Source organism: Myotis myotis, unplaced genomic scaffold, assembly GCF_014108235.1.
Source record: "Myotis myotis isolate mMyoMyo1 unplaced genomic scaffold, mMyoMyo1.p scaffold_m19_p_7, whole genome shotgun sequence".
Taxonomy (NCBI): domain Eukaryota; kingdom Metazoa; phylum Chordata; class Mammalia; order Chiroptera; family Vespertilionidae; genus Myotis; species Myotis myotis.
Window position 1 is genome coordinate 19,202,428 of NW_023416379.1, and position 24,966 is coordinate 19,227,393.

The 24,966-nt window shown below is 37.6% G+C and overlaps 2 protein-coding genes across 8 annotated transcripts in view; one reads left to right on the forward strand and one right to left on the reverse strand.

Moving 5' to 3' along the window:
* Window positions 1–24,966, forward strand: part of LAMA2 (laminin subunit alpha 2) — a 480,022-nt gene that overhangs the window by 16,801 nt on the left and 438,255 nt on the right. The gene's annotated exons all lie outside the window — the stretch shown is intronic.
* LOC118659862 (60S acidic ribosomal protein P1-like) lies at window positions 5,998–6,323 on the reverse strand. Its single transcript, XM_036316422.1, has 2 exons — window positions 6,253–6,323; window positions 5,998–6,184 (listed from the first exon to the last, which is right to left on the reverse strand). The coding sequence occupies exons 1-2, from the start codon at window positions 6,321–6,323 to the stop codon at window positions 5,998–6,000; spliced, it is 258 nt and encodes an 85-aa protein (XP_036172315.1).

A 24,966-nucleotide genomic window follows, 5' to 3' on the forward strand; every position in this document is an offset into this window, starting at 1 on the left:
CTCACTTTCATTTAGCACTCACAGCTTTAACTGACTTTGTGTTCTATCGCAAAAGGGTACCCAGTCTATGTGAGACATTGATTCATTTTGTTTCCACTCTTCCTGAGACCCCTGAGGTCTGGTGTTGTTGTGGCTGCCATTCTGTAGCTGAGGAAGCGAGGCTCCTCCTGGACTGTAAGATACTAACAGCATGTCATATAGGCAAAGCCTCTTTTTTTAAAGACAACTTTTTTGAATTATAACTTACATACAATAAAATTAACATATAGGTATACATCTAGATGACATTTAACAAATGTATATACTCCTGTAAGTACCACCCCAATCAAGAAAAAACACATTTCCACTTTCCCAGAAAGTCTCCCCCTTGTTCTTTGCAGTCTCGTTTCACGCCCCACCCCTGATCTGATTAGTTTCATCTGTCCTAGAAATTCCTTTATACGAATCACCAACTGTGTACTTGGTACTTTTTAGTTTCTGCCCTCTTTCGCACAGCCTAATGTTTTTAGAAACCATCCTTGTTTTTGTGTTTATCTATATTTTGCTCCTTTTAATTGTCAAGAGTTTCCAACCTATGAATGTATCTCAGTTTTTAAATTAACACCTGTTGATGACATTCAGGCAGTTCCCAGTTTTTAGCTATTATGAATAAATTTGCCATGTAAAAGTCATGTACAAGTGTTTTCATTTCTCATATTTACCTAGGAGTGGGATTTCTGGATTGTGTGGAAAATACTATCCATGTAATAGTATAATAAATGGGAAAAATTGTTTTCCAAAATGGTTGTTTCATTTTACTTTCCCAAAACAAAGGCATCATATGATCTTAATCTAGTGATTACTTCTAGCAACATAATATTTTGGTAAGCTAACTTTTGGGATAAACAATGATGATATAATTGGTCATTTTTCTCTCTAATCCTTCTTTTCTCTGTGTGTGTCTTTTAGAGAAGTAAAAAAATAAAATAAAAAGCTTGTTTTATATGGGATGATTTTAAAAATATATTTTTTTATTGATTTCAGAGAGAAAGGAAAAGGGAGAGAGAGAGATAGAAATATCAATGATGAGAGAGAATCATTGATCAGCTGCCTCCTGTACGCCCCTACTAAGAAGCTTTCTGGCAAATTTTTCTATTAAAATTCTACATATGCATACAAAACAGAAGAAATAGACTGTTCAACTTTTAGAGCAGGTTTTTAGTCACTTGTTAGAGAATTGTTCTGTTACAGTATTATCATCATGGGTAAAGCAACCATAATAATAATGGGGAAAGAAAAGTCTCAATTTATTCACTAGACAAGAATGTGTTCATAAGACACTGGGGGATAGGGGAGGCTAGGGGACTGTCTAGGGCAGGGGGATAAAATGGACACATATGTAATACCCTTTGTAATACTTTAAGCAATAAATAAAAAAAAGAAAAAAGGGAAAAAAAAGAATGTGTTGAATACATACTATGAGTAAGAAAGGGTTTTTCTATACTGTACTTGCAAAAATGAGCAAAGACTTTTTTTGTGTGCAAGAATCTAATCTAATAAAAGAGAAAATGCAAATTGAGGGCATAGCGGGGACCCCCACCCTGAAGGGGCTGTGGCCAACCAGCAAACAGCCATCAGCACCTCACCCAGTCTGGCCACACCTCATGGGGTGAGGGTCCTTGCTGGGGGGGCTTAGCCAGCCTGCAAACAGCCATCAGCCCCTCACCCAGGCTGGCCAGCACCCCAGTAGGGACCCCCACCCTGAAGGGGTTGTGGCCAGCCTGCAAACAGCCATCAGCCCCTCACCCAGGCTGGCCAGCACCCCAGTAGGGACCCCCACCCTGAAGGGGTTGTGGCCAGTCTAAAAACGTCCCTCAGCCCCTCACCCAGGCTGGCCAGGCACCCCAGTGGGACCCCCACCCTGATCCGGGACACCCTTCAGGGCAAACCAGCCAGCCCTCACCCATGCACCAGGCCTCTATCCTATAATAAAAGGGGAATATGCAAATTGACCCTAACAGCAGAACAACTGGGAATGACTGGTCACTATGACACAGTCATAGTCCTCAATGCAGGAATTGCCCCCTGGTGGTCAGTGCGCTCCCACAGGGGGAGCTCTGCTCAGCCACAAGCCAGGCTGCCGGCTGCCAGTACAGCGGTGATGGTGGGAGCCTCTCCTGCCTCCTCAGCAGCGCTAAGGATGTCCGACTGCAGCTTAGGCCTGCTCCCCGCTGGCAAGTGGACATCCCCCGAGGGTTCCCGGGCTGCCAGAGGGATGCCTGACTGCCAGCTTAGGCCCAATCCCCCGGGGAGTGGGCCTAAGCCAGCAGGTGGTCATCCCCGAGGGGTCCCAGACTGCGAGAGGGCACAGGCTGGGCTGAGGGACGCCCCCCCCTCCCTCACAAGTAGACAAATTTTTGTGCACCGGGCCTACAGTTGAATAAATATAGAATGAAGTAATACATATATACAATGTGATCAATATAGGCAGTCTGTATGTGGAAAGAGAGTTTTACTCTGCACAGGCTTCTGTTATAACTTTTCATATTGGAAAAAACATCTACATGAACTTAAGCCATATCTGTACTTTAGTTGTTTGGCAACACTAATAATTTGGTTTTACTTATTATTAACTAGAGGTATTTAATGCAAAATTTTAAAATTTCTTTTAAAATTGCGTATTTGTGGCTTGTTGCAACACAGTGACTAAAGCTACTATGCTTCTACATCTGTAATCTGATTTGTGTACAGGATATTTTATAATGACAGTAATAAAGCCATCCCAGTTAAGCTCTCAGATCAGATTAGATGTGCTTATTAGCAATAAAATATAGTCAAAATATGCCAGGCATACACATATTTTTAGGTAATTGGAATTACTTCAGCACATAGTCAATCCAAATTAAATGAGTTTTTAATTGAGGTTTATGTGCAAGAAAAGAGAAAATTTATCTGTTATGTACACTATATATGCTTTTAATATCATAGCTGTCTTAGAGATATTCTGATAATGAGTGTGAGTACCATTAAATGCAGCTGTTCTCTTCTGCTGTGGGTACAAATATATGGCAAAATTAGACCAAAATTAGAAAAATGAAAAAGGGATTGTGGGGGAATGGAGGAGAAAAACATTACAAGAGGAAAGCTAACTTCCTCAGCCTTTCTTTTCTCAAGGTTGTTAACCAAGATAATTTCTGGCCCTAATAGTGACGGAAACATGGGGAGGGATTTCATTTCTATTTTAAAAATAGCTCGATATGGCTCAAGGTTTCCTTTAGTTGTTTAGCTGTCACAACTCCCAAAAGCCACATGTTTGGGGATGTTATGTTAATTTGATACTTTATACCAATGCTTGTGCTCTATGGCTTCTTGGTGTACCTGGGGAGACAAATGCCGCTTAAATAGCATTTAGGTACGTTGGATATTGCACTTTAGAGAATATATGTATGTTTATTACAAAAGTGAATGTTGAAAATAGGAAACAAAATGTGAAATGAGCAACTAAGAAATACTCCTTGTGATGAATTACGCAGTATAATTTAATGATCTAATCCTCCATTATATATGTAGGTAATACTTGTTTCAATTCAGCATAGCTCCTGGACCCTGAACATGCCTGTCCAATCTCATAATTTTGAAATAGTTGTGTTCACTTCTAAAGAAGAATTCACTTTATTTTTATTTTATTTTATTTGTTTTAATTTTAAAGATATACTGCTTTGGTAGATAAATAACAAAGTGTTTTTATGGGCATCTCCATATAGAAAAATCTTAAGGTAATTCTTTTACTTTAGCTGTAAGGTAAAGATAGCAAATTCTCTAAAACAGGCTGATAACGGAACGTGGGTTAGTCATTCTTGAGTTCATTGCTATTGAACCTAAATATGTATGTTTAAGTTTATAATATCTAAAATGTGTTCTTAAATTTGGTAGAATGTTCATATTGTATAGCCATTTTACAAATTAGTCAATGCAATAGAATATTCATAATATATGGAATTATTCAATGTTTAAATTTTACTGAAAGCACTTTCCTGCCAAATGTTTCTATACCTAATGTACATTACTGAGTTTGAGCAACAGTCAGAACACAAAACAATTAGCTATGCCCACTGATGAAAAGCTCTACTTGGAGCAGTTTGTTGTTAGACCTATTAGGCAGCAGAGATAAGGTTGAGATGGGAGAATACATAGTTGGTCTAATTGGAAATACTTTGCTTCACATGAAACATTCCGAAAGCAATTGGAAATACATTGCCTGAGTGCCAGTGCTGTGTATTCAATATTTGACCAAGTGCTGAAAAGCAACTTATATTTATCGTTTTTTCTTAATCCTCACTGGAGGTTTTGTTTTTATTGATTTTGACGAGAGAAGAGAGAGAGAGAGAGAGAGAGAGAGAGAGAGAGAGAGGAGGGAGGGAGGGGAGGGAGGGAGGGAGGGAGGAGAGGGAGGGGAGGGAGGAGAGGAGAGGAGAGGAGAGGAGAGGAGAAACATTAATTGGTAGCCTCCTCAATGCACTGCAATCGGGGATTGATCCTGCAACCTAGGAATGTGCCGTGACTGGGAATTGAACCCTCAACCTTTAGGTGTATGGGATGATGCTCCAACCAAGGGAGCCACCCATCCAGGGAAACCTACATTTACCTTTGTCAAAAGATTTTATAAACATTCTGCTTAGATACTTACATGAATAAGACAAAAGATGATGGAAAAAACATTCTGCTTTCCTTTAAAACACACACACACACACACACACACACACACACACACACACACACACACACAACTTATCCCTATACAAACATACATACCTACACACTCACATATTTTCCCCCTTTTGATGGCTAATCTGTTTTTTAGATTAGTCTGTGGTTGAGTTGGGGGAGTGCAGGGTAAGAGCTAAGGAAGGAATTCCACCCAGAGCATTTCTGGTTTCCTTAGTATTGTGTGGAATGGCATAAGAGCTCTCTTCTAATTGTGCAGGATAAATACAGCCCACTGAACTGCTTAGCAGCAGTTTACCACAAGCCCGTTATAGTGTCAAAGACATCGGAACCTTTTCTTCTCTATTTGAATAATGATAAATGCCTTCACGCTCTGTGAGAACTACTGAAGTGTGTTTCTCTGCAGGTAAGCTTGGCAGTGTCTTATAGAACTCCACTCAGAGCATTACTTAAACAGTGTGAAATACATTGTCTGACAAGAATTGTATTGCAATTTGGAATGATGTGTATGCAAGTGGATAGCCTGCCAGTTATTTGTAGTTTAAAAAATGGACCTCTGAGGCCACAATAGAAAACCTTAGTCTTTATTTGGATATTTGCAGTGAAAACTATAATTGTTCCTTGTGGGAAAGTAAAGTAAATTCAATCATTTGGCCACAGTCTATCAAATATGTATGGTGAGAGACAACTTGCTTACTCTTTATTTATAAAATAAGATGTATAATATAATATCTCACTATTATTAAATATAATTTTCATTGAAATTGAAATACTTGATTGCATGTGCATCTAATGCTTAATTATGTCTTTTTTGGCTGTTGTTATTTATTATCTAATGATTGTGCTATTATTATTTGCTGCTAGTTTGTCACCATCCCTCACCCTTGGTCATGATAGTTTTTCTTCTCATGGAAAATGTCAGTAATGGGTTCATGGTCCTAGCTGGGCAGCAAAATAGCCGGGTAACCAAAGAGCCTGTTTGGCTAAATGGGGATATGAGGATGGAGGCCAACCATTTCAAAGTCCTTGGCAAATTTTTGAAAGACTCCAATTCTATTGATTCATGTTCTCATTCACTGAGTCTGTAGGCACTCTAGAGTAAATGTTGTAATCAGAGAGAACACTAGGTATAGATACCGATTTTAGCAATCGAACAATTGGTATTTGAATCACTGAGTTTCTGATATGTGAATACCTCACTAGTTATATGATTACATTTGAATTGGAGTATGCAATGCTCTTTTATTTTATTTTTTTAGAGTTACGCTTTTTATTGACTGTGTTACAAGAGGTTTAGTCAAAAAGAACAAAGCCCATGTCATCATCAGATTCTTCTTTCTTTGCTTCCGCGTTCTTCTCAGTTGGCACAGCAGCGGTGGAGGGGGCAGGACCTCCTGCAGGTGCAGCACCAGCTGCTGGGGCAGGTCCACCAGCCTCCGTATTGTAGATGAGGTTCCCAATATGGACATTGGCCAGAGCCTTTGCAAACAAGCCTGGCCAGAAAGGGTCAATACTTACCCCAGCTGCTTTCTTCTGATCTTATCCTCTGTCACGGTCACTTCATCTTCCTGCAGGATAAGGGCCCAGTGGATGCAGGTGACTTCCGAGACCAAGGCCATGGTGTGGGCAAGTGCTGGGCGAGCACTGCTGCTGCTAGGTGAAGTGAGGGCCTCACCCCAAAGCAGCCTTAGCTTCTTTGGGAGGACAGAGCACCTTAGGGGCATCTAGGGAAAGGGGTGCGTATGCAATGCTCTTATAATTGTGCATGGCAATTGAATGCAGAAACCTGAAAAACCTCAACGCTCTGGTAATCTTTCCATAAAATAACTAGCCTTTCAAGTCTTTCTCCCCTTATGCATTATTTTTCTTTTATCCAACGATTGCTTTTAAAGTTAGAGTCTGGTTGCATACAACTTTAAGATCCCATGAAGGGTGGGGTTTCTCAAATGTGTGGACATAGAGAAGTCTCGGAGGCATCAACTTGGAGAAGCTGTTGTGTTCTGTAAACAGTGGCTTTGAGGTCAGCCCATGACTTAGAGCTAGAGGTGATTCATAGCCTTTCCACCCAACATATTTTTTAAAAATCTGAGCAGTCAAGTAAAGTTGGACACCCATTGGTCTTAAAGCTGGGTTTTTTTTTCTCTGTTTTAATAGGAATGATGTAGATAAGTTATGATGCGAATGGTAAGATAGGATCTGATAAGGTGGAATTTGGGGAAGTAGAACCTCTAAAACATTAGTTTTAAGATAGAGGAGGAGTTTTGACTATTCCCTTCCCCCAATTATCTTTACATTTGTGTTTACTGTTCCCCCTTCTTTATCTCAAGCCACCTATTCTTGTTCTTTCTTTTCCTCATTTTCTTTGGGTTGGATTTTTATTTTATTTTATTTACTCTATCTCATGATGTCTCAGTGCCTCTCCTTGTTTCTCCCCCTCCACAAATAGAATGTGAAACTGAAGCCCTCCCCCTTTAAAAAAGCCTGGTTATAGAAGCAGTATATATTTATTACTTTCTCATTGCAATTAAAAACTACATATAAGCAAAATCAAAGAGGAAAAAAATGTATTATTTAACACCAGATGTTGATTGAGTATCTTGAAGAATTGTAAGTATATATAGAACAATTTATATTACCTTATTTTTCTTAGGTACTTAAGAGTTTGGTCTATGTTCCCAATTTTAAAAAGCCATTTTCTAAAAATTTTACTTTCTACTTTATTCATTTTCCATGCCACATAGGATAAATTTTATTTGCTTTATATGTGGACTATTAACCTCAGTGGAGAGAGAGGTTTCCCTGACCTGCTTTAGGATTTATGTATTAAAATATTTAGTTATAAAGGTAAGAACTCAGTATTACTTATTCTAAAGGGAATTTTAAATCCACCATAACTTCTTTACTGATTGTATACAATGTTGAGTATTATTTTATTTTCTTACAAATTTTTTCTTTTTCTTTTATCTTATCTCCCTATATATTTCCCTTTATTTTTATCTTACTATTTTTCATTTTCCCTCTTTACTCCCTTTCTCTTAACTTTATTTTTATAGAGTGGTGTGGGTCAACGTGGTGTGAGAGAAATGTTACTTTTATCATTTTCTGCTGAGTGAAAGGTTTGCAAGAAGTAAACGTAATTATTTCCCCCAACTTGATTGTTTTACTAAAAAAACTGGTATTATTATTATAAATTTTCTAAATTTACAACTCAATTTAGTAAAGTAGAACTCCTGGACTTGATGTTAGAAATATTGGAAACATACACTCAAAATCTGAGTAAACTTGCTTGAGTAAATGTACACACATTTGCCCTGCAGTAATAGTTTCATTTATCTGAAAATTTAATAAGTTAAAAAATTCTCTAATCATAAAAACCTACATAATACTGAATTATGTAAAGAGAGGTCGGAATTAATAAAAAGAAATAAAATAATGTTGGAAGTTAGAATTTACACATTTATTGTCTTCTACTTTTCTTCAAGCTCTTCTTTTCCAATAAATATTTAGAAAAGCACTGTCAGCCTACTGTCCAACTAGAAACCTAGCAGGCATCCTAGTCTATATTTTATTTAGTTTCTCTATTACTCCCAACATTCCCTTTGTAAGAGGGATAATATTGCAGTGTTATGAATTCTTCAGGGGACCTTCGCACCTCTGCCAATTCTTTTGTCATCACTGGTCCAGGGGCTGGTCAAGTCTAGGAGTTGGTGATGGTGGATTGTGGAGGAACTAATTCAGCGGCGAGCAAATTCCATTTACTTTCAAATACCCTAATGGATTCTTACCTGAATTCTAACCTTTTGGATTCAGAAACCACAGATTTCAGGTCTTTATTCGTTGTTCTCTTCCTCCCCTGCCTCCAATCTCTGATTCCCTACAATAAAAGGATGCCCTCATAGTCTAAGATTCAGCCAGTATTGGTCACATGGGAAAAAACATAGCACATAAGTATTTCAAATTGTTAATTTGTCTAGCACACACTTACTAACGTCTAATAAATCCGATTTCCTGCATACCTATTAGTTGAACCGTTTAAAACTGTTTGCAGGTTAAAAAAAATGGTGAGCAGCAGTTTCATATAGTTCAACCTAATATTACGCCATCAATTTTCTTACAGGTTCACAATTGTAACAGTGATTCAGGCCACCATCGTCTCACATGTAGGAGTCATCACAGTGGTCTTAATGGATCTTCCTGCTTTCCCCCCTCCCCTCTCCCATTTGTTTATTATACTTCAGCTAGGGCAAGCTTATTAAATGCAATAGTATTGAGCCACTCCTCTCTATAAAATTCTGTAATGACCTTAGTATTTGTGGTTTAAAAGTTGTGTGGCCATGCATTCCAGTTACTCTCTGATAGCCCTGGTTTACACCTACTGCTCCCACCTAATTATTAAAGGTGCCCCTTTTTATTCTCACAAGTGGCCTGCTTGGTAGATGAATTTTATTTATAAGGTACTTCCTGATCTGGCCTCTGCATTTCTCTCTGGCCTCATCTCTCACATTTTAAATTGCAATCTGAGCTCTAGACACTCTGAACTCCCTTGGATTTATGGAACATGTCACGCATTCTCTCAGTTCTGAGCTTGGCCCCATGATGGTGTCACTGCCTGCAGCACCCTCTGTTAACCTGAGTCATTTCTGCCAATTTGTCATGATTGCTCTATATAATTCCTACAAGAAATACTTTCCGATCTCCAGACCACTTGGATTTCCCCGTTTCTGTGCTCATGTTTATTCTGTATATCCCCAATCAAATCCTCTTCCCACTGAGCATGTTTGTATACATTTCCCGTGCTTTCTTTTAGAACATTAGTTCTGGAAACACAGGACTTAGTTTATTCACCACCGTAATCACCAATGCTTATTAATAAGTGTTTATTACTACATTGATGTTACTAAAAATATACATATGTGTTAAATGAATTTGTGAGACAAAATTAATTTTAGTGTGATGTGGCACTTTGGCACCTGCTCTTGACTTTTTATATTGCAAGAGGGATATTGAGAGAGTATAAAGCACTATAACGAGGGAGAGGAAAAGGAGGCCAGAGAAGAACAAATGGGGAAAACACTGAGAGGCTTTGAGCTGACAGTTTGGGTGGACACCTACATTCCTTTCCTATCACCTGATTCTGTCCGCACTGCTGCTCCCAGTTATCCTAGCAGGGGCACTTAGAAAGCCTGAAAACCATTATATTTTGCCTGCAGTGTGCAAACTTATTAGAACATTTTATATAGTAACATAATTCTCAGTAAGTGCAGAAAGTAATTATCTTTGAATTTGAGCAAGTATTAGACTAAGATAATCTCTCCATTTTAAAGTTGGCAACAGTTACATTAAATAAGAACAAAATAATTTCAGAAATGGTGACCCAAAGTAAGGGCTGTTTCAATCCAATTTATAGCATTTACCTCCAGAAAGTGAAAAATGAAAAGCTGTTTGCAAGCTATCATTGTGGGTTGAATTGTGTCCTCCAGAAAGATATGTTGAAATCCTAACCCCAGTACCAATGAAGGTGACTTTATTTGGAAACTAGTGTCCTGGTGCACGAATTTGTTCATATTAAAAGGAAATTATTTAGAAGAAATATTTTAATAGCACTGTTCGCCCTTTCTCTATAATAGAAGTGTCAACCAAATTCACGATCAACAATGACAGATTGAAACATGCGTGCAATTGGTGCCAGCGAGAGGTTTATTTGCATCACGCATGCGCAAGTCAACTTAGCCTTTTATAGATATAGAATAAACTTGCTTAATTAGACCTGCTTTCTGATTCCAGCCCAGTGAAACACCCAACTTCTCTTTCAGGTAATTGTCAGCTACACAGCAGTAAATATCAACACAAAGCAGATTATTATTGTAGATCACGCAAGGAGAACAAAGGGTAAAATATTTAACTGCAGCAGAGTTTGACTATATTTTGTGCAGTGAGAAAACCTGAAGTCATTTTCTTTTTTTAAAAAAATATATTTAATTGATTTTTTTACAGAGAGTAAGGGAAAGGGATAGAGAATTAGAAACATCGATGAGAGAGAATCATTGATCACCTGCCTCCTGTACATACCCAACTGGGGATGTGCCCACAACCAAGGTACATGCCCTTGACCAGAATCGAACCTCGGACCCTTCAGTCCACAGGCCGATGCTCTATCCACGAGCCAGACTTTTAGGGTTGAAGTTATTTTCAAGGTCCACCATTTCTTACTTCTTTTCAGTCAGGTCCAGTTTCTAAGCTTTCTAAATCTCACTTTTCTGGCTAATGAAAAGAAAATAGGATTCCCTCGAGTCTCCTCTCTACCTACTCCAGGACTTCTGTGAGGATCAAATGAGATGAGGCTTGAGAAAACGCTTCACAGACAATTGATTAGAGCAGTGGTTGGCAAACTGAGGCTCGCGAGCCACATGCGGCTCTTTGGCCCCTTGAATGTGGCTCTTCCACAAAATACCACGTGCGGGCGTGCATGTACAGTGCGATTGAAACTTCGTGGCCCATGTGCAGAAGTTGGTATTTTGTGGAAGAGCCATACTCAAGGGGCCAAAGAGCCACATGTGGCTTGCGAGCCACAGTTTGCCGACCACTGGGTTAGAGTGTGAAATGTTTGCATCTGGCTATAAAGCAAGTCATGTTCCTGGGCTGAAGAAACTGCAAGGAGGCTAGTCATTGCTAGGGAGAGGAAGCCGGGTGTTGCTAAGTGATGTCATTACTGGGTGCCCACAGCCACTTTTTCCGGGCTGGGCTGTGGGATGCATTTTGCACCATGGGGTCTTGGCAGCATTGGCTGTGATTTGGTGGGGTGTCCTTCCGGGGTGGTTTCAGGGCCTGTGTCCCACTTGGGGGAAGCCAAGTGTTGCTTTCTGGGAGCCAGGTCTGCAGTGCTGTTTCTCTGTAAATGGCCAGTGCATGTCACGGCAGCTCCTGCATTGAGCATCTGCCCCCTGGTGGTCAGTGTGCATCATAGCAACCAGTCAGGCGGTCAGACACTTAACATATTATATATATATATATATATATATATATATATATATATATATATATATATATGGTCTTTGCAGTTATAATTAAGTTAAAATGAGATCATAATAGGTTGGAGTGGGTCCTAATTCAGAATGATTGTTATCTTTGTAAGAAAAGGAGAGAGACAGATACAGGGAGAAGGCAACAAGAATATGGAGGTAGAAATTGGAGTAATGTCATTACAAGCTAAGCAATGTCAAAGATTGCTGTCTAGCCCAGACCGGTTTGGCTCAGTGGATAGAGCATCGGCCTGCGGACTCAAGAGTCCCGGGCTCGATTCCGGTCAAGGGCATGTATCTTGGTTGTGGGCACATCCCCAGTAGGAGGTGTGCAGGAGGCAGCTGATTGATGTTTCTCTCTCATCGATGTTTCTAACTCTCTGTCTCTCTCCCTTCCTCTCTGTAAAAATCAATAAAATATATTTAAAAAAAAAAAAAGATTGCTGTCTACCACCAGCAGCTAGGAAGGAGGCATGGAATAGATCACTGATGGCGAACCTTTTAAGCTCAGCATGTCAGCATTTTGAAAAACCCTAACTTAACTCTGGTGCCGTGTCACATATAGAAATTTTTTGATATTTGCAACCATAGTAAAACAAAGATTTATATTTTTGATATTTATTTTATATATTTAAATGCCATTTAACAAAGAAAAATCAACCAAAAAAATGAGTTTGTGTGTCACCTCTGACACGCGTGTCATAGGTTTGCCATCACTGAAATAGATCCTCACAGTGTGAAATAACAATCTGAGACCTTGATTTCGAACTTCTAGCCTCTGGTATATAAAATGATGCAACAGCTTTAAAAAAAAACCAGTATGGCAGTTTCTCAAAACATTAAAAATAGAATTATCATATAATCAGCGATTCTTCTTCTGGGAGTATACCCCAAAGAATTGAAATCAGGGTCTGGAAGGGGCACTTGTACACTCATGTTTATAGTAGCATTATTCACAATAGATAAAATGTGGAAGCAACCCAAGGGCTCGAGGATGGATGAAAGGATAAACAAAATGTGGTACATACAGACAATGGAATTTTATTTGGCTTTAAAAAAGGATAGTCTGACACATGCAACAACATGGATGGACCTTAAGGACATTATGTTAAATGAAATAAGCCAGTCAGAAAAGACAAATACTGTATGATTCCACTTATATGAGGTACCGGAAGTAGTTAAATTCGTAGACATAGAAAGTAGAATGGTGATTGTACAGGGATGGGGCAGTTATTGTTTACTGGATTCAGAGTTTCAGATTTTTAGTTGAAAGAGTTCTGGGGATGGATGGTGGTCATAGTTTAATAGCAATGGGACTGTGCTTCATACTGTTCAAAGTGGTCAAGATCGTAAAATTTAAACATAACATCCTCACTTCTAGTGTTCTACCCAGAGAAAGTCAGTCTTTATTCTTCATTAGGAAGTCTCTTTTTCTTATACATTTACATAAACATACATTCTCATATGGCAATAGAGCAACATATGGTTTATTCTTTGATGAGTTTTTCACGTAAATACTCTTACTATGCATCTTATTCTGCATGTGTAACAATGTTAGTTACGAGAGATGGGGGCAGGAAACATTCTGGGCTCCAACAGAAGTGGCCTTTCATTCCCTTCTCTGCCTCATTCTTTTTGGTCTTGATTCCTTTGCACTGAGGCTTGCCATCAATCCTTCACTAATGAGCCATTCTTGTGGACTCTGTAATTGTCCACCAGGTCTAGGATCGCTACCGGCCCCTTCTACCATTTCCATGTCGCTTCTTCTAAAATTCCTCGTTCTACACTATCTGGGTATAAGTGCAGTGTTGGGCTTCAAAGGTAAAGTCACAGCTTTCCACAGCTCTTCAAAGTGCATTAGCTTTGAGTCTGTTTGGAATGTCTTTAAAAATCCTTTTTGGTGGTGGTGCGAATGGGGGCTGGAGTACAATATTAACTCTCCTGTAGGTCTCCAATCTTTAGATATGAGGAGTTTACAGTTTCCAGGATCAGTATATATCAGATCCCAAATTTATAATCCCCAGAGGTTGCTCAGATACTTCTGTGATACGTCAATAATATGATTTGTTCTCAATATTTAGCGTGAAATAATGATGAAGAATTGGGAAGAAAAGTTTTGAAACTCAAATGCGTTAATAGACTCCCAAACTACTGACAGCTTAAATCTTGTTTCAACATAGAACGATCTAAAATAACAATGTGATATTGTATATCTACACAGTGTTTTATACTAGTATATTGTGTCTGGATTAGTAAAAGTTACTATTGGCTATAGTTAGAATATTTACACTCCCTTTTAAAAGTGGTAATTATTTTCTGAGATAATTCACAGAATCTGACCTATTTTCTAAGCCCCTTCCTTCGTCTGAAGTAGATAAGACCACTTTGCCAATTAGAACTATTTAGTATCATAGTAAAGCTCAGAGCTGATAAAGTGATTTAGTATTCAACAGACATAATGTTGTAGTATTATTGGTAAGATTTTGAGACATATGCCCGTACACTTAAGCTCTGCTAACAAAGAGGAAATGGAGCATTAAGTATGTATATGCTGAATCTGATTAAGGCTGACATCCAGTTTGAATACATTCATTCTCTAAGGTGTAGTTTTGGGCATAAGCCATCAACCAAGCACAAAACGGTAAGGCTGAAAGCAGCAGGACTCAAAGACGTGGTGGGTTGTAAGGGACTGAGAATATTCTGTAGCTATTGAAATGGGATGCATAGCTGATAAATTGTCTTTAACTTCTAAAATGACTAAAGCATTCCCTGGTTAACACACCAGTCTCCCTCCTTTCTCCTCATTCCTTCAGAGCACTGGCTTTCAAACTCTTTTCTTGGTAAGACACATACAGGGTGGGGCAAAGGTAGGTTTATGTTGTGGGTACACAAAACACGGAGTTTATTCTTGTGTTATTATTTTGTAAATATTGTATTATTTTTTCATATGAACAGCTGTGACCCTGCTTTTATCCAACCCTGCATTAAATTGTTGCCAGTTTTTTTCTCCAACCTACACACACACAAGCATGCACATAAAATGATAATGTCATAAACTATCTTCTACCAATACTTAGACTTATTGCAATCTGCACTTCCATATTTCTACTCTATATTCTTTATTCTTAATATTAGTTTTGACCTTCTAAGTTGATTTCAGTATCTATTTTCAGACTAATAATTTGAAAAATCCTCTCCAGAGTATCTTATTTTTATATATTTAACTGCATTTTGAGAATAATTGAAAGTGGGTTGACTAGAGCCAAACCCTACAGGATCAATGATTTTCTTGTTTCATTGCTGTATCCTTATGGTAGTACATAGTAGCTATTCAATAAATAATGTTGAATGAAAGCATGAATCTATTTATAACATCCTGTTCTTCAAGTGACTTTGAGTTTTATAAGGGTTGTAATTCCCTTGTCATTAGCAGAGGATCTGATACACAGTACACAATTTAAATGTATGAATAAACAAGGAATTAAGTGCATGAATATTTTAGAGGGAGGCTGAAAAGAAGATTTCAGTATTGAGGAAGTCCACCCAGACTTGAGGAAGCAGGGGAGTATTGTTGTTACACATCCAAAGTGTAGGCTTATAATAAAAAGCAGAGAGGAGCAGAGAGGTCAGCAAGAAGGAAATGACCTAGCAGTTGGAGTCAGAGACCTGAATACCCCTTCCTCCCTGACCTTATTAACTAACTCCCGCTCCTCATGACACAGTTAGCGTAAGCATTGTCTTCGGAGACTCAAGTGTGTCCTATGCAGACTGAGCGGTCCTTCCTGGTTCTCCCTGAACACTCTGAGCAAGCCCCTCCATGGCCTTCCAAAAAGACTTCTCGACTCCATTTTTGCCCACTCTAATCTGTTCTCTTCACAGCAATTAGAGATGTTTGTCACTCCCTACCTTAGAGTTTATAGTGACCTACCTTTATTTCTATAATAAAGACCAAAAAGAGTCTCCACCGGTCTTGGCCATTGTAGGTTTTGCCACTATATTTCAAGCTGTCTTTTGTCTATATACTGATTCTTTTTGATTTCTTAAATGTGCTCTGTTCTCTCCATTGTGATAAAACGCCCTTATCTCTGATCCTTCTGCCTACTTTAGAAATCATTCCCACCTAGCCTACACATTTTTCAAACTTTAGTCAAATATCTCTTTCTTAGAAAATTCTTTTTAGACTGCCCCTTGCCCTTTAACATTTCCTGTTAGGGGTACTATTGTTTCCTATGCTTTTCCTTTGTAGTACTAATAGTGGATTATAATTGTTGACTTTTCGAACAACTTGATTAATATCCCCTCTTTCTCTATTGTAAGCACTATAAGGAAATGTATTTCTGTTTTCCTTATTCTCTCTCTCCTTCTCTCTCTCTCTCCTCACACACTTAGCACATTGTTTGGTACTGATTAACATCCAAAAAATATTTGTACTAATGAATGAATTTTGAGTGTGGGAATAAATGGGTAATGCAGTCATGGATGAATAAAGAATGTATCATGTTTTTGTGGTTAATATTTTGTTTACTTCCATGGCTAAAACTAAGTGTCATATCATGAAATATGACATGAAAGCCAAGGAACCAAAAGGCATTTCTTATAATGCAGAATGTTATTTTTAGTATTAATTAGAGATGCTTAGTATTTACAGGGGTACAGAACCATGTATTGTATAAAGGAAGAAGTCAAGAGCAATGACATGGAATAAGCATGGGACTTTTATTTATTTTTTAATAATGTTTTTTCTTTATTGATTAAGGTATTACATATGTATCCTTATTGCCCCATTGTCCCCTCACTCCCCCCTCCCCCCACTCAAACATGGGACTTTTAAAATAAATTTCCTGAGCAGAAGGTTTTCTTTGGGCAATGATGAAAAACAAGGCTTACTAGGGTAGAGCAAGTAAATGGAAACCCTTCAGAATCAGGAAGGACAAACTAGACAAAAGGAATTATCTCAAACTTTCAACAAATACTTATTATCTACTAATTACCAGACATATAATATTAGGTCCTAGCAAAATTAAGGTATAATGAGGAGGGAGAGGTTTATTATGATCTCTTGAAAAGTAAAGCACATAAGCAAAGTTTGAGTTGAGAAGATTAATCTGGAAGCTTTGGAAAGATGGATCTGAGATAGGGAGGAGGTATGTTGAATGAATGAATCAAATCAATAAACCAGCTGTGCTTTTTGTGACTATTCTAATTTGGTTCTCTTGACTGTGAGATTTGGCTTTACATTTTCCTATTTCTTTGGTTCTCTTACATTGAGTTAAAGAGATTTAAAAAATAGTTTTCAAAATTCAGAAATAAAAAATAACATGCTAGATAAATAGATGAGCTTAGAACTAAAAACCAAAAAATAAAAAATAAAATAAAATAAAGATGGTAAATATATGTGAGAAACATGATAATGTGTTTCATTAATAATTCACACTATTAAAAGCAAACATAATCTTATGTTGTGGATGATAGTTTTATTCTCTGTGCCCAGGGTGCTATAATCTACTGATGATGATTTTTTAAAGATACTGTGTAGCAAAGGGTCATCACATAGCCCACATACACCTCTGCCACTGAGAAGTTCAGATGTAGGAGATGAAGGGGTGCAAGGCCAGCCTATGTTAAGCTGAGTTTGAAAAGAGCATCTCGGGAGAACACTGTAAATTTAGCTATGGTTAAAATGCTCCACCACAGAAGAGCAGCAAAAAACACTCTTACTGTAATAAGCCCAGAAAACAATCCCAAGGTATATGGTTAAACACAAACTTAACAACTGAAGCACAAATAGTGTGACCTTCTCTTGACTTCCACTTTCACAGCTTTACTTATCCAAGTTCTGTTTTGAACATTAAGCATTGTTCATAGCCATAACTGTGGTGCTTATTTGCCCATCCTATCTATTATTTCCCCCTTCTATTTTTATTGAGTTCTTTTAGGAGAAACTTGAAAAAATCTTTATCAACAAAGGTTTTCACTCAAGTGCTTTTAAACATAAGACTATACGTTAAATACAGTAGCATTTAAAAGCATCTATTCTATTGTCATTTAGGTCACTGTTTATTGAAACGTCATTGAAGACTAGTGCAATCCTTTCCTTCCTTTTCAGTTAAAAATGAAAAGCAAAAGAAAAGATGGCCAGCAGCCAGAAACACTGAGTAAATTATCCATTTTATTAAATTTTCAGAACTATTAATTGACTCATTTAAATAGATGTTAAAAGTTTGCATATGTGTGTCTGAACACTGTTGCCATGGAGATTAAAACTTTTTTTTTTCCAGTGTGTATGCTGGGAATGGCAGATTTTTCTAGTTGATGCTTCTGGGGAATAAAATAAAATTAGTTTCTGTAGAATTGTGGGATAAATCCTTTTATAGAACAAAGTTTATTTAAGAAAGATATGTCTTAATGGGTTTATTAACATGTAGTGTTATTTTGGATAACAATTTTAAAATTATATATATTGTTTTATATACATAATTTAAAAATGATAAATATATGTATATATTTACCTGTGTATCATGGAACATATTGAACAATTATCAGTTTTATTGGTAACTGCCTTGTCTGCAGGTAAGCCAAGTACTTACCTAAAGGTGTGGGAGCTGAGGGACCGTAATGGTGATCTGTGGACAGAGTGCAGGCTGATTGTAGACTTGACCAGGAGTCCACTTCCACCAGCTTTCCTCAGATGGGCTCTATAGGACCCTCATTCTCATGCATTTATACATATTTGGATCATTTTTCCCTTAAAAAACATACTATTTATTTTTTTTAATTCATGTAAATTTTATTTCTGTTTGATTAGGGAACATGTCTTAAACAATTTCTGCTTTTCTAGAAATAACTATTATTTTCTATTTGGGCTTGTATATAATACATTTTTCCAAATGACCAGGAAACAAGGGGAATTTCATACATTTTTTCCTACTTGCTAGTTTATTAGAGAAAAGGATGGAAATAACAATTTAAAAAATTACTAATCATGAATAATGTAGAAGAAAATAGTGTGGTTCTATGGCAAAGGTAAAGAGGAAAAGGAGAAAAATGCCTGGCTTGTGAGAGTACCCCTGTAGGTCAAGTGAGAGGCTTTGTTTAGAGGCACCTTGTGAAGACTGAGCCACTGACATTAAGAAAGATTTACAGAGACCACTTATAAAATATATCCGGTGGGAGGTTTTATATATATATATATAATCATGTATGACAAAAATCAAGATTTCATAAGATCTTCACAGGTTAGAGTGCTACATCTGTTATGATGTAATTTAATAGTGATAAGTAAAAGCTCTGGTGATTCGTTCCCCAAAACCTGATAGTCTGGGAACTCATATGTGTAATCTTAGGGGTTTAGTGAGCAGGAAGTTCATTAGGTGTCAGTCCTCTGATAGGATTTCAAAATAGCTAATGGGATCTTAATAATTTTAATAGACATGGCTGCTCAAACAGTGGTTGATGGCTCACCAGAGTCTAAATCACCAAGGGTGTTGAAAATTTATTTGTGAGAGACCCTACCCAGACTAAATAAATTAATCAGAATCTGTGGATCTGGGTCTAGAAATTTGTACTTTTATCAAAATACTGACACATATCCCAGAGTTGGCAAACTATTGACCTAAAATAAGAAAGGTGATAGCCCTGTTATATATTCTGTTTGCTAAGTTAAATCTGGAAAACATATACTTCAGGTGCCATACTTTAGATGAATATAGGAAAGCAGATTAATTTTTGAGGAAAAGGGTGAATGTGTCCTGGAAGGCTTGTGGGATGTTGGCAAATATTTATCATATATTAGAGCAGGCTCAGAAAAGATACATCAGTTGTCCTCAAACACTTGAGAGAATGTCAGTAAGAAGAGTATTTATGTGTGCCTTATTTACCCTAAATCTTTGATTAAAAAATTCATTTTAATAGATTTAATTGTGGTTTTTTCCTCTAGTGACCATCTGTTATAATTTTGAATACCTTAACATGTGGAAAAAAATTATGTCAGTAAGGCACATTTGTTGCAGTAAATTTCTCACTTCTGAAGTTTTTAATCAGCATAGCTGCCATCAGACTGACCAACCAGTTGCCTGCTAATCCATCTGATCCATGTCATACTAATCCAACAGCCAGTGGAGAACAGCTGCTGTTCTTATTTCATTCTCCTTCTTGCTTTCATAACATCTAAGTGCCAATAACTGGGTAGGCATTTTACCAAAAGCAGTTGTTACAACAGCTTGAATTTAAATCCCAACTCATTTTCCACAAAATAAAGATAAAGTTGAGTGTAAATTTCAGTAGTGGCATATAGATGAGATATTTGGAATTGGTAATTATTTTTAAACAATGCAAATTTATTTTCTCAATTCTGCAGGCCAAATTTCGAGCGTATCATGGGTCATCATAGTCATGCTCATTTCTGGAAATTCTGTGGATAAATTCACTTCCAAACTCAGTTAGGTTGTTGGAAGAATTGTTTCATATGTTTGTAGAACTGAGGTCCAAATTCCATGCTGATTGTTGGTCAGGGGTCATTCTCATCTTTTAAAAGCTACTGTAAACTTCAACTCATGGCCCCTTATCACCATCTTCAGTGCCATTTCATTTACTTAACTTCTAGTGGAAAGTTCTTAGCTTTCCAAATATTGCCCAGTACTTGGGCAATCAGTGACATGTGAGGAGCCACGGTTGGGGATTGAGGCAAGTTCCAGAGCCACATTGCCTGGGGTTGAATCCCTGTCTCTCACTGAGTAGTTCTGTGACCTCAGGCAACTTGCATAACCTCTCTGTACCCTGTCTGTAAATCGGGGTAATAACAGTACCTACCTCATAGAGCATAGTGAGGATTATATACACATATATTACATACATGTAGATTTGTAGATATCTACACTAATAAAAGAAGAATATGCAAATTGTCTGGGACGCCATCACAGTAACAGTAACGACCTGCAGGTTGCCTGGGATGACAAGGCCAGCAGGGGGGTTAGTGAGGGATGACCAAATGACTGAACAGCAGGCTGCGCAGGGTGACAAGGCCAGCAGGGGGGTTAATGAGGGATGACCAAATGACTGAACAGCAGGCTGCGTGGGGCAACCAGGCTGGCAGGGGGTACAGTTGGGGGTGACTAGGCTGGAAGAGGGGGGCAGTTGGGAGTGCCCAGGCCAGAATAGGGGCCAGTAAGGGGCGACCAGGCTGGCAGGGGGGCAGTTGGGGGCAACAAAGTTGGCCATGGGAGCACTTAGGGGTGATCAGATTGGCAGACAAAGGTGGTTAAGGGTGATCAGGCTGGCAGGGGGTGCAGTTAGGGGTGATCAGGCAGGCAAGCAGGTGAGCAGTTAGGAGTCAGAGGTCCCATATTGTGAGAGGGATCGGGCCTAAACCAGCAGTTGGACATCCTCCGAGGGGTCCTGGATTGGAGAGGGTGCAGGCTAGGCTGGGCTCCCCCCCACCCCCCTTCCCTCATGCATGAATTTTGTGCACTGGGCCTCTATTATACATATAGGGTGCTTAGCAGAGTCCCTGGCACCAAGCAAGCACTGAATTAAATATTAGATATTACGATTTAGCTCACCTGAAACAATCAAATGGTATAGCACTAAAGGCATGCAAAAATAACATAAACCTCAACCATTGAAATGATATCCGATTTGTAGGTATCTATGATGGAAAAAGGGAGGAGGAATCTAGAGGCATAATATTTGAGGTTTACCAAACTTTTTTAAGAATAATGTGACTGTATTTTGTTATCTGTGTGAAGTTTCACAGATAGTCATTCCCATCGAGTCAGTAAAAAGCATCAACTTTGGAGTCAGTCAGAGATGAATCTGAACTGTTAGTTTTCCCATCTTCTAGCCATTTGACCTTGTGCAAGTGCCTTTAACTCTCTCTATTTTTTAACTCTATAAAGTAGAAACTCTTTCCTTATCAGGTTATCAAGAGGATTAGATGTGATAATAGGTATAAGTGCCTAGCAGAGTGACTGGCACAGATAAATCCTCAATGAATTGGAGCTGTTCGTAAAAAGAAGATATTAGAGGAGATAAGGCATCACTTCCAAAATAAAAATCCTGGTTAAATTTTATGAGGAAAATCCTTTATAAGAAATCTCCTTCCAGCAAATGTCTAAAATTAAAAGTATTAATTTATAATGAATAATGGAGGAATTATTTTAAATGAGGTTACTGACATATCAAGCAAATCCACCAAGGTAGAGCTTAAAGTCTGAGTTACAAAGTAATTTACTGTGATTCCAGGGAGTGATGCAAACCCCAAGGCAATGATTGTAGAATAAATTCTACTGGTATTCTCAACCTAGTGTCATCAACGTTGGTTTTCCTATACAGAGGGAAAATCTTACTTTCCCAAAGTTGTTGAGATTGAATTTAACTCAGCATGCCCCAGAAATGCTGTTTATCCATTTTGGCTTTTTCATTTAAAAAATATTTCACCCTTTTTCATTTAAAAAATTTCTATATTTCATAAACAACCCTAAACCGCAAACCCAGTTAAAAACCGTTTCAAATCCTGATAATTTAATTTTCTGTACAGGAATAAAAACATTTCTTTAAATTTATGGAAAAGTTAATGTCTTTCCCATAGTGCATTATATTATATCAGATCTTGAAAATTCACTTAAGTAGTCTAGTGTTTGTGGTAATTTAGATATTAGCCAGCAGGAGTAGAAATTAATTTCATACATTACCAATAACAAATAATTTTTAAACATCTACCAGAAAGAAGGCACTGTACAACCCTTGGGGATCTCAATTTATTGAGAAAAACAGGCACCGTAACAAATAAGTATTGTTGAATTTAACAAAATTACCCAGAATGCAATTGCATTTATGTTTGGCAGATGTTTATAGATGTTGAGTTTTACAGTGCAAAATCTGGGCACACTCATTATAGAAGTAAAAGGAGCACCCTCTTATATTAATACTAATTATAATTATTAACATTGTTGTTACCTTCTATGTAGTGGTCTACACACTTACTCCTATATAAGGTAGGTAGTTTTTCTTATTTAGTCTTCAGTAGCAAGTGATATAAATCCAAATTTAGCCTCAATTGACTCCTCTGTTAATTTGTCCAGAGAGTGCAAAAAGTTCTGATAGCTATTAGATGGGAGGAGTGTTGAGGGGCTGGGTGAAAAAGGTTAAGGGATTAGCAACAAAACAAAACAAGAAAACAAAACCTTCTCAGACCCAGACAACAGTATGATGATTACCAGCGTTTTAGGAAGGTGGGAGGTGGGGAGGCAGAAGAGGGTAAAGGGGGGATAAATGGTGATGGAAGGAGACTTGAGTTTGGGTGGTGAACACACAATACAATATACATATGATGTATTGCACACCCGAAACTTATATAATTTTATTAACCAATGTCACCCCAATAAATTCTATAAAATTATTTTTTGAAAAGACCTTACTTGGCCACCTGTGACCAGGAGCTGCAGTCCCTTGATCAGGACTTTCCCCGACCTCCTTTCGTTTTTCCTCTTTGATGTCTTTAATTTCGTTTGGGCTTTATCCACCAGGTGTCTAAAGAGGGACATTAGAAGTTACAGGGTTAGATGGTCCTCAGCACTTTAAATCTCCTCTCCCAGACAGACCTCCTCTTCCAGGATTGCCATTAATCTCCAATGGCCCTGAATGGGTCATGTATCCAACTATGTGTTCCCAGGGGCCCAGATACCCTGGCCGGCTTAGGTCACACTTCTCTGAGTATCGGAGAGGAGAAGTTGCCTGGTATGTATTCCACAGCTAGTAGATGACAGCTGGGATTGGAATCCAGGCTCCTTTCAAACAATCACTCTGCCTTAACTTGTACTTTCTATTGAAACTGCTTCCTGGTTTGTTTCCTTAATTTGCTGTGAAAAACCTATTATCCTCACTTTTAAGTAAAAGCAATAAAAAAAAGACCCTGCAATATTTTTTTTTTCCTTCCAAAAGAAATTAGCTTTTTCATAGAGTGGATTTTCTTAGTAGATATAATCTTTAAGGAAGAAAAATGGAGTTTGTATAAAATACGAGAATATCTTGTATTATTTAATGCCTTCTAAACCCTTATAAAAACAAAACAAACAAAAGACACAACAAACCTGTGCCTGTAGAATGTTTGCACACAGAATGTGTGTGCATATGTTGTATGTGTGAATGTGCCAGTATATATGTATGAATGTATAGTGTGTGTATGTAAGAGACAAGGAAAAGAGAGAAAAAGAGTACAATGTTCCCTTATTGAAGCACTGTGATAATTTGGTTGAATGTTTCTTTTTGACTCTTCCACACTTATAAAAGGACAATTTTCAATGTGTTGTTTAAAGGAGATGAACGTCACCCCCCGCCCCCCCCCCCCGCTTTTTTAGGGTGATTTTAAAAGAGGCTAAACTTTTCAGATGTTTCTAGTCAAAATGACAAACCTGTATAGTACATTTGCATAATTCTAGGTATGTTTTATTGGCTCTATCCTTTAAATCTTGAATCCCAGTTGATTTTTCTTGTTGATCTTCAAAAAGTTCAGAGACAGAATATATCCTGCAGGTTTTTTTGTCATTGTTGTGCAAAATTTCATCTGTTCCACTTCAGTGGTACAGGCTTGTTTGAAGGTAGACTTGAGTCCTAAACTTTGTCTCCTTGACCATGCATTATTTTCTAATTTTAAAAACATGTAGCATGCACATTTAAGAAGATGTTTATTTTGCGTATCAGTGTGTTGTCATTGTTAATAGCAGAACACATTCTTCAAAGAAAATATATGAACTTCATAATGATGCCTTATGATATTACTTTTGAATGTGGCTCTTACTTTAGCTGTTATAAAACAGAAAGAAACATCACAGAGCATTAAAATATAATATCTATAGTCATTATAGCATACCATTAAATAAAATGAATAGATGAATATTTAAATGAGGATTTGTTTTTTATGCTATGTGTATTATTTCAGGAAGAAATTGCAAGCTCTGGGAATTCTTTGTATCGTAGTGAAAGAAAATTCTGGTTTTTATAGGTCTTTAGAAGGATTATCTGCATCAGCAGAAGAATACTAACAATCATTACATTTAATTTTATTAAATATTTCTTAAACACATAGTGGTTGTTTTTATGAAGGGGGTTGCTGTCATTTTACATTACTGATTCACTGATTTAATTTTTATTCTCAGTGCTGGCTTGTTATATGGGATAAATCTACAAGAATAGCATAACTCTGTTGTGTTCAACCATATACTGTATATAACTAGATAGATATAGCAAA

What these genes read in the sequence shown, in the direction of transcription:
- LOC118659862 (XM_036316422.1), bottom strand. Translation starts at nt 6,323, where the DNA reads ATGGCCTTGGTCTCGGAAGTCACCTGCATCCACTGGGCCCTTATCCTG. An exon ending in GAAGATGAAGTGACCGTGAC is followed by an intron (nt 6,185 to 6,252) that starts AGAGGATAAGAT and finishes CTTGTTTGCAAA; the next exon opens with GGCTCTGGCCAATGTCCATA.